Source organism: Trypanosoma rangeli, assembly GCF_003719475.1.
Source record: "Trypanosoma rangeli strain AM80 chromosome Unknown Tra_15.4_contig_00464, whole genome shotgun sequence".
Lineage (NCBI taxonomy): Eukaryota > Euglenozoa > Kinetoplastea > Trypanosomatida > Trypanosomatidae > Trypanosoma > Trypanosoma rangeli.
In genome coordinates this window covers 1-9,489 of record NW_021706211.1, presented here as the reverse complement: position 1 = coordinate 9,489, position 9,489 = coordinate 1, and the positions used below count along the sequence as shown (strand labels likewise).

The window sequence follows — 9,489 nt, the reverse complement described above, 5'->3', positions numbered from 1 at the left end:
GGGGGTGGTTTGTTGGCATCGTAGCATCGCTTCAGCAAGAAATTCTGGTCCTCTATGCAAACGCGACGAAATTCGTTGACGGCTGTAATGACATCTTCAGGGGTCTTTCCGCCTGGAATCATCGCCGCCGTGCTGGGGTCATTGACGAGCTGGATGGGCATGTCGAAGAGGTAGAAGGAGCGCGACAACTCACGCGGGGAGGCGAAGTTGAGAATTTGCACAGGCTTGGTTTCACCCGGCGCCGGCGTGTGCCCTGGCACCCACAGCGTGCGTCCTCCCGTGATATAGAGAAAGATGCTGCTGCTCACAGCCATATCCTAGAAAACCAGAGGGAAAAGATCTACCCGTAGCGCATCCATGTTTGAAGTGTAAAAGAAAGACAAGGAGAGACACGTTGGGAACACAACAAGAAGAAAAATTTAAGATGCGATGGCATTTGGGTAAAAAAACAACAACACACAGATGTAAAAGCAAGCAAACACACACACACACATACTCACTGAGTGAGTGAGATATCGCGCAAAATCAGATAAAATGTCACTTCTTATTGATAATCAGCCACAACAGAAACAAAACTCATTCTTTTTGTTTCCCACATCCCGCCCCGTCCCACGCATAGATAATTGCATATATATGCATGAAAACACTTGTGCAGCAGAGATGTCGCTTCCCTAAAAGTTGCGCCAATTCTCGGTCAGGCTATCTTCCGCAAGAAAAGGCCTTCCCTTATTGGGTCTTGCTTCGCATCATAGCGTCAAAAGATACGCATCGTTGAGGTATTTCCTGTTCATTGCATCATAGCCCCCGTACAGAAAAATCATTGGATACGGGTTCGATGCTGTCGGCGGAAGCAGCGTTCCAGTTGGCATCGCTCGCCCACATGGCAGCGAATGCATGGGCGCCGCAGCTGTTTGTACTTGCCTCCACATGAGTGTTTTTAGCGACAACGAAAAGACAGAAAGACTCCGTTGCTCCTTATATGATCCCATAACATACATGTCATCATTGTATCGCAAAGCAATATGCCCCGATCGGGGGATATCCAACAAAGCAACGTTTGGTGAATCGGTTGAGGTACGAAGGCGACGCCAGGTGGATTCCAGTGTGTCAAACTGATACACACTTGGTGATGCACCCCCCAAAGAAGAAACTGTGGCGGCCGCCATACTGTTCCAACGCCCCCCACCCCCACTGCCACCACCAATCTGTGTACCAGAGGACGCACGCATTCCCCCGTACACAATGATGTAACGTCCCTTGTATTCCACGGCCGTATGGTATGCCATTGGGAATAGACTACACAGTGCTTCTCCTTCGTTGTCCTCAACTGCGTCCACAGTCGCTGCTGCCGACGCAGTCAGTCCCTCATCTACAAGTGGCTGCATTCCCTCTCTCTGTTGATTCAGAAAAGACAGACTTGTCTGAGGCGATGCCACAATGGACCAGGTCAACTCTACTCGGTCTACATCGAAGTGTCCCTCAAAGACCTCCGCAAAGAGATGCCTGTTCTCCCCAAAAAGTCTCTTACCACCAATAAGGAAAAGTCGGCCATTCACTTCTGTTACTGTATGACCAGAGCGCGCCTCCACTAATGCACCACGTACCGCCACACGGACCCACATGCCTCTAGTGAGATGGTAAAGCCACACATCATTCAAATGAGAATGCAGGTTGTTGCCGTAGAATAGCAACATGTACCGACCTTGCAACAGCACCATCGCGTGCCCCGAACGGGGCTCTGGAACGGGGAAGTGGTCTTCTTCTCCAGAAGACAAAGATTGAATCACGTTATACTTGAGGCGCACCAATCGCTCAGGCGGTGCTTTAGCGCCGTCAACAACAGTCTCTTCGTCACCACCATCGTCATCGTTATCGTCAAATTCCAAGTATAAAAGAAAGAAAGAGTCAAAAACCTCTTCGTTTTCACCGCATCCCCCGAATAAAAAAATATCGTCCTCCCAACACACACACGTGGCAAAACAGCGGCCCTCTGGGGGTTTTGACGAGAGATCCTCATTGTGCTCTGAGCCATTTGTCTCATATTCAGTAAAATTTACTGAAGTTAGTTTGCACTGTTGCCACTGAAACCGCTTTGTAGTGATTTCTCGGAGAAGTTCGTTCAAACCGTAATACCGCGCCTCATCCAATAATCGTTTGCGTTCAACGGGGGAAAGTTGTAGAAGTCTGCGGTACCCCACACCGCCTGGTGAGGGCGCTGCAGAAGCAACTCCAGCTTCAAGGATTCGTTGCCGCCGCTCACGCAGCAAAAAGAGAAGCTCCCTAAACAGCCATGGGTCACGGTCCACAAAGACACATCCGAATTCATCCTTCTGCACCATAAACCTTCCATCCTCCAAAAGATGAAACACGGTCATGGTGAACTGAAGGAGGGTGTCTCGCTGCACATGAAATCGTGTGCCACCAATATTAAGCTTGATGATTGGTGACAAAGAAGCGGTTGCAAAGAGTTCCGCGCGACGACGCAAAGAGCTTTCGTGTTGCTCTATTCGCTGACGTTTTAACTGAAGTCGAACAGACGTAGCAAGACTTGTGCGCATATACGCCAACGCCGAACGCTTCAGATGACTGTATTGATTGAGCAAGGTCCTGATCATGACGTCAACATTGTCAGTGTCATTATTATCACAGTCACCATGTACGGCCTCCCCATTTTCCCCAGTGATGCTCATATCTTGCACAGTGGGGAAAGCATATTCTTGAGTCTCCAGTTGCTGAGAGTATTCCATCACAAGAGGAAGACCTCCGTCCCCCTCCACCTCCTGGAGTTGAGAGTTCATCCTTTGCGTCCTTAGCCTCCCTTATTTTTATCTCCGGCTATTCCGTACCGCCCTCTGGAAGTTTGAGCTTTGTTTTGTTTTTCCCGAGTGTTTGTTTAGGGTTCAGGCAAAAAATAAATAAATGTGAAACAGGTGAGGGAAGCAAAGTAGACCAATTTGCAAACCTCACAACATGCCAAATGCTTATTCCTTGAAGAAGTACACCGTTTGCCTCTTTTTTTTTTCTTCCCCCTGCGAAAGACACCTAAAAAAGACTAGTGCAGAGGCGGCTCAGACACAATTAACCCGATGAAACTGTCCACACCGTGCCGGTGTAGACGTCACATGTCCTCCCATCCCGCCCTGTCCAACCCTCCTTTTTTTTTCTTCTCCATTTTTTTCTTGACAAGCGTGGGAGTCGATGAAAGGCTATGGTACTCTACCCTCTTCTTCTTCTTCCTCTTCCTCTTCCTCTTCCTCGGCTATACCACGCTGCATCGTTTCCGCCGCCTGCAGTTGTATCTCCAGAATTTTTCCTTGCGCCTCCAGTTGGCGACACTTCAGTTCCTTCTCCTCTTTCGCCACGGCATCCATCTCCTTAAGTCGTGTCTCGCGTTGCATGCGCAGTTGCATCTCGAACTCCATGATGTGCGCAACCGCCTCCCGCCCGCAGCGTTGAAGCAGCTGCAGCGTATCCTTCATTGGAAGCTTCATAAATGTGAGATGGTTAAACTCATAGTAAAGCCCTATGAGAGCATCCAACTGCCGATGATGATAGTTCGCCAATTCCCGATCGTTTTGCACTCCCGTTGAAGTATCCAGGGGGACGGCGGCGGAGACAGCGGAGGCCTGTAAAACTGTTTCACTCCCAAAAGCCTGTCGAAGTTGAGAACCGCCATGAGTCGCGGACGCTTCTGCGTCCTGACGTTCCTCAAACATTGCCCATAATTTCTCGTCCCCCTCTAAAGGGTAGGACTCATGGCCATTCTTTTTTTTTGGTGACCCTTGTCTGGCACGACATCAGTTGCCTCTTCACATTTCTTTTGCATTCGCTGTCGCGCCGCACCTATTCCTTCTGGTGGATACATAAGAATCGGGTTGCGTGCTATCATTGCGTGGAAACGAGGCAGACCCTTCTCACCATAAATGACTTGTCTGAACCGCTCAATTCCGCGAATGTCACGCGGACGCTTTTTCGCCGCCGCTACCGGAACATTGTCTATGTCACCAGCCTGCTGCCTCTGCTCTTGACCAAAGCTGACTGCCCGCATGATTGCTCCACTTCCCTGTGGGTCTATGCTGAAGGGTTCATGAGCCACGTTGTCTCTATGCTTGAACATATTTTTTTAAAATAAATTTGTTCCTGTCCTTTTTTAGCCTTCCCGCCTTTTCACGTCCTCTCTATCACACAGAAGACAGCTGCACTTCCTCGGCTCTCTCCTCTCAAACCTAACCTCAAAGCACCTCTCTTCTTCTTGTCTCTTCGATAGCATGCCAGGAAGAAAGCAACAAAGCAAACATAAAGGCAGACAACCTAAAGTAAAACAGATAAAAGGTGTGCGTGGAGTACGACACGTGCAGAGCGACTTACACAGACATACAGGAGGAGAATAAAAAAAACAAAAGAAAACAAAGCCAGCAGAGACATGCAACCACACCCATACTTTGAAAACGTCTGGCGCCACCACTCATAGTTCAAAGCGCTCAGCTGCTTTTTTACCACCAAATAGGTTGACACGGAGCTGGCGAAAATTGAAGTCATCGCTTGTTGAACGGTCAGCCTTTGCAAAGTGATATGGATCCTCCTCCCAGCGCTCATAACGTCGTGCGTCGTTGTACCCGGCATCATACGCCTCAAGCAGCTCATCCTTTCTTGCAGCCCCTCCTATGTTTGGTGCGAACGCAAGCCACACCTGACGCCAATATGAGAAATGTGTATTGGCAAGAAAACCATGTCGCCCAAAAAAAATGTTGTGACGCGTTTGATGCCTGTTGTAGGGATACCCCGCATAACCGTGAATATAAATATGACGACAGTACTGGTCAAGTTCACTACTAAGCGACATCATTGTTCCACGCATAACGTTATCTGCATCACGAAAAATCATCGGCTTTTCTGTATTTGGGGCTGTAGCTGCCATAATGCATTGCGCCAGATCGTTAACATCTGTCCATTGCGCAATGTGGTGGCCAAAATGGACATTCTCTTTCGTCTGTCTCATGTAACCCGGATCCTTGTTTGAGAAACCAATGGTGAGAGCAAGACGTCCGTTTACAAGATCCACCGCGTTACGAGGAAGGAGCTTGTTAATGCACTCTGTGAGTACCTCTACACGCTTTTCCTCGTCGGTCACCAAAAATCGGTTGTTAACGATAGCGTCACGAACCTTTTCGATATTGACAGCCTTTGACCCGCAGGCAAGAGCCACAGCCGGGATGACGCCTGTACCCGCCCCTAGTAGAAACGAATGCGCCAGAAACTCTGGCTTCTCTTGCTGCAAATAAAGCGCCACACCAAGCGCATATGTGACTAGAAACCCGCAACCGCCAAAGCTCAGCACCGCCTTGGGCGCCGGCTTCCCCACCTCCAGAAGAACAGGCGTCTTGGACCGCACCTTCTTGACCCACTCCTTCGGATCAGTCGGGGGCATTATCCTTGCAACTGATTGCTTCTCTTCCTACCTGATTTTTTGACTGTCCTTCTGTGTGCGTGTATGCACGCGCGTTGAATATAAGCCACCGTTTCCTCTTCCACGGATCGCGAGAACTCACGCATCCAGATTACAACATACATGCAAATACAGAAAGGCAGCAAAAAAAAAAGCATATATTATATTCACGAGCGACGATGCCAAAAGTATAAATTACAAGGCACGGAAAGCAAAAATTGTGCAATTCCATAAACGCATATTATATATATTAGAAGAGTACCGTCTGTGTGTGTGTGTGTGGGTTGGGGGGCGGAGGGAGGGGAAAGAAGTGAAGACGAGGACGAGGTGGAACACATACAGACATGCGCCCCAGATATGTACGTCATCCATCTACTTTTGTACTTCCAACCACACGTTTTTTTTTTTTGCTCTTCGTTCTTCTCTCGTTTTTCCACCACCACCACTTTTCGCTTTAAAAAAAACAAATCCTTGTGTTGATGCTATGGCTCAAAGGAGGCCGCCTTGGATCGCGTCTCCCGCACCTTTACTCGACTGGGTACTGTCGGTTTCACATGCTTCTGTGCGACAACAGGATTCTCTTCTTCATCATCCAAACCGATGCTTGGCCCCATCACTAGTGAACTGCTAATATACGACGTGGTGATATTCGCACTCCTGATGGCATCCGCCACCTTGCGGTCCCGCACCACAGCGCGCACGTAGGAATTGCAAGCCTTCCGAGGGTCCACCAAGGCGTCAGGGCACATGATTGGCGCTGACATAACAGCGGAGACAATTCTGTCTGGCTCCCTCAGTGGATAATGCTGTGCCTCCGACGTGTTCTTCGCCAAAGCGGTCTCCTTGTCGTTGCTGTCGGGCGGCATTCCAGTGGAAGAAGCCTTGTCAACATAGTTCCCAAACATATCCATCATACGCCCCTCCTCATCAAACATGTAGTGTTGACCCAGCCCCACCAAGAGGCGCTCACGTCGCCGCTGTTCCCTCTTCGCCAACCATGATGCATGCGGCATCAAGTAGTTGTAACGAAGTCCAAGTTGTTTCGCCTTCTTCGACGCCTTCCTGACAACAAGTTTCTCCGCAATAAGGTCTATGGGGTGTGGGCCCTGCTGGTACCACTGCAGCTTCTCGTCCATGAGTTCATGCGGCCGAAACTCCTCTTGGTGCCGCTCCGCTTCCTGTTGTTCCTTAGAAATGGTTAAGTGCAGGAACTGCCGCACCTCCTTTCGTGTCATTCCCTCCACCTTCAGGCCACGCTTCCTCGCCTCCAGCAAGGTTCGCTCGTGTTTGCTTAAGTGTGCCAGTGGATCATCGGAGTGCTTCGCCTTTTGTAGTGCACGCTCTTTTCGCTTTTCATCCTCCGCACGCTGCTTTGCAAGTCGCGTCGCCTTCTTCTCGGCGGGGGATGCAAACAGGTACGAGAAACTACACCCATCTCCACGACTGCTCGACTCAGCCACCTCTAAGTCCGCCGACTTTGGGAGAACGACACCTCCACCCTTGCGTATCTCCTTCATGTTGACGCCCGACATGAAGCTTGACCACTCGCGACGCCATGCATTCTCGCCCTTCTCCACCGTCGCCGCGTAACGACGTTTCGTCGCCGACAGAGGCGCATCTGTTTTCAGCATCTTTTTTTTTTTCTTTACAGCAAGACGCTGTCCCCTAAATAACGTGGGGTTGAACGCCCCCAAGCAGAATTCTCGCTTCACCCGACCACCTCCTCCCTCAATAGAGAAGCTTTACCGGATCCCCTCCCTTGCGTATCCCGGTCACTTCAGACCCACCACCACGAAGAGACTACAATCCCCCGAAAATAAAATAAAATGTGAGCATCATACAGCCACGAAGTAAAACACCAAGTCATGCATGCATACAGACACAAAAACAGGAGGCAAATAATAAACAAAAACGAAACCATTAAAGAAAGAAGAAACGTACAAGCTCATATAAAAATAACAATCAACTACAACCACAAGAAAAAAAGCCATTTACTGTGCCCTGACACCGAGACTGCCGCGCACTAAACCAAACCAGGCACACCGTTCGTCCCCCCGCCGACACTCTCTGCAAGGAGTTTCCAAAAACAAGGAATGGGATGCCACACACCGCCCGGACCACGATCACTACCGGTCCATACTCAATGGGCATAGGGAAGCACGCTGTATGTTGCTGTCGCCCTCCACGCTGCTGCGTCGTAGGTCGCAGGCGTGGTGCAAGGCTAACTGGCAGCTGTTTCGTTCCACCCTAAGTGCTCATCACTGGGACGGCTCAAGGCGTTTTCTTGACCGCTTTGTCCGGGTTGCGCCGCGCACCGCAATGAGAGATAGAGCGTGGTCGACGCGTAACCTCTCAGCTGGCGTAGCACTGAACAATGTCAGCGATGGCACGGCTGTTGCATGTAGACGAGGAAAGAATAGAGGCAAAGGGATATGCACCCGCATATGCCGTCGCCTCCATTACGACACGCACCGTTGCCAATGCTTCTTGCCGTCGCAGTGGCCACGACGGGCGCTTCTCTTTCAACATGGCGAAGCGCGAAACAGTGCGCTTAACGCCTTGCGACGGCTGACCCCGAATCATTTCAGCGTGCTCGCTGCGGCAGGGGATATGTGGCCATGTCTTTACTGAACTGGCACACGCACACACACGCCCCGCTGTAAATATCCAATGACGAGGCGGAGGATAAATAGCGGTGGGGTATTTGGCTCGCGCACCAGTGCCCACAAGACTTTAATGCTCCCACTGCCGAAGGCGATTTTCTGAGCGGAGCAAGTCTCGCCATGCATTTCCGAGCGTCGCGTGGGCACTCACTTCCAGAAGAAAAAAAGACATAATGAACTGATGAGGAAGAAGTGTGTGGGATCGTCGGCCCGCCTGCTAGTGTGTGCGGCACTCCGGCGCTTCAGAGTCCAGTTTGGACTGGATGCGCTGAATCAGACAGAGCAGATCGCGAGGGGGGGGGGGGGGGGGGGGGCAGCCGGACCTATTTCTTTGCGAGCGCTTTCAGCTTCCTCAACCAATAAAGCCTGTGCCGAACGCAGCCCGCGATGAAGCTTTCGACGCAGCGAGCGCTGACGAGGATTAGGGCCCCACATTCTCCGCCAGTTTCCCATTATTTTATGGGCCCTATTTTTAACTCTAGCTTTGATTGCATCCACCACGCGCATTTAAGCCGACGAGAATGAGTGCCTGCAGAGGAATTGCGTCACCTCGAAGTCGGCGACCTGGGCAGTGCGCACGGGCCTGTCAGCAGAGCAGCGCGGCGAAGCAGATGACGGGACGGCAGCTTGTATGGACCTGCCCAGGCGCGCCTTGCCCCGGGCTGGAATGGAGAAAGCCGTGTATGTGTGTATGCGTATGTCTACGTCTTTACAGTGTGAAAGATGTAGCAAAGTAAAGACACAGAGAGGACAAATATTATATTATATATATCATATATATATCATATATATAATATATAATATATATATCACAAACAAAACAACCGTGGTTGGACGGCACCCGCGTCACATCCGGGAAGACTGTCTGAATGCATCGTTATAAACAGCATGTAAACACCCGTATATACATACATCGCAAGACACGGGCGTTTTTTTTATCCATTTGCTTGGCTGACCCAAAACAAATAATAATCAATGAAACTGCCTCTTCAATTGGAGTTATCAACCATTTTCAATACCACCAATACAAATCAGACACTCCACTTATACCCACGCTTACAAATGCACATCTCAAAAACCTCAAAACAATGTTGTAGGAAGGATGCTAGACTCCAACACCCACCCCCTCCCCCTCTCTCCATCGCAATACCGTCCACACACTCTTTGGTTCTGGTTTTGCTTCAGAAACACAGTAAAACATCAAAAAACAAAAAAAAACAAAAACAAAAACAAAACGGAAATAATACAAAAAAAAGTGGAAAGACCTTTTTTAGTTAGACGTAGCTGCAGGCAAGTCCGGCTTTCCGACTTAGCAACAGTTGGGAGTATAACAATGACAACAACAACAACATCTGTTTCCATAGAGCCATGTTATATATA

The 9,489-nt window shown here is 49.8% G+C and overlaps 6 protein-coding genes across 6 annotated transcripts, besides 5 other annotated features; 1 reads left to right on the top strand and 5 right to left on the bottom strand.

Annotated features, from left to right (window-relative positions):
- Positions 1-475: 475 nt before the first annotated feature.
- Positions 476-500: a microsatellite.
- Positions 501-746: 246 nt separating this feature from the next.
- On the bottom strand, positions 747-2,798 carry TraAM80_08799 (uncharacterized protein; the record flags this gene model as incomplete). The annotated part of the gene is made up of 1 exon (XM_029385526.1): positions 747-2,798. One exon carries the CDS (start codon positions 2,796-2,798, stop codon positions 747-749), a length of 2,052 nt encoding a protein of 683 aa, XP_029234614.1.
- A 408-nt stretch (positions 2,799-3,206) lies between these two features.
- On the bottom strand, positions 3,207-3,716 carry TraAM80_08798 (uncharacterized protein; the record flags this gene model as incomplete). Its single annotated transcript, XM_029385525.1, has 1 exon — positions 3,207-3,716. The coding sequence occupies one exon, from the start codon at positions 3,714-3,716 to the stop codon at positions 3,207-3,209; it is 510 nt and encodes a 169-aa protein (XP_029234613.1).
- Positions 3,717-3,739: 23 nt separating this feature from the next.
- TraAM80_08797 (uncharacterized protein) lies at positions 3,740-4,117 on the bottom strand (the record flags this gene model as incomplete). Its single annotated transcript, XM_029385524.1, has 1 exon — positions 3,740-4,117. The coding sequence occupies one exon, from the start codon at positions 4,115-4,117 to the stop codon at positions 3,740-3,742; it is 378 nt and encodes a 125-aa protein (XP_029234612.1).
- A 348-nt stretch (positions 4,118-4,465) lies between these two features.
- On the bottom strand, positions 4,466-5,428 carry TraAM80_08796 (uncharacterized protein; the record flags this gene model as incomplete). The annotated part of the gene is made up of 1 exon (XM_029385523.1): positions 4,466-5,428. The coding sequence occupies one exon, from the start codon at positions 5,426-5,428 to the stop codon at positions 4,466-4,468; it is 963 nt and encodes a 320-aa protein (XP_029234611.1).
- Positions 5,429-5,709: 281 nt separating this feature from the next.
- Positions 5,710-5,731: a microsatellite.
- Positions 5,732-5,928: 197 nt separating this feature from the next.
- On the bottom strand, positions 5,929-7,077 carry TraAM80_08795 (uncharacterized protein; the record flags this gene model as incomplete). The annotated part of the gene is made up of 1 exon (XM_029385522.1): positions 5,929-7,077. One exon carries the CDS (start codon positions 7,075-7,077, stop codon positions 5,929-5,931), a length of 1,149 nt encoding a protein of 382 aa, XP_029234610.1.
- Positions 7,078-7,612: 535 nt separating this feature from the next.
- TraAM80_08794 (uncharacterized protein) lies at positions 7,613-8,077 on the top strand (the record flags this gene model as incomplete). Its single annotated transcript, XM_029385521.1, has 1 exon — positions 7,613-8,077. One exon carries the CDS (start codon positions 7,613-7,615, stop codon positions 8,075-8,077), a length of 465 nt encoding a protein of 154 aa, XP_029234609.1.
- Positions 8,078-8,402: 325 nt separating this feature from the next.
- Positions 8,403-8,423: a microsatellite.
- Positions 8,424-8,863: 440 nt separating this feature from the next.
- Positions 8,864-8,919: a microsatellite.
- Positions 8,920-9,438: 519 nt separating this feature from the next.
- Positions 9,439-9,460: a microsatellite.
- Positions 9,461-9,489: the final 29 nt, after the last annotated feature.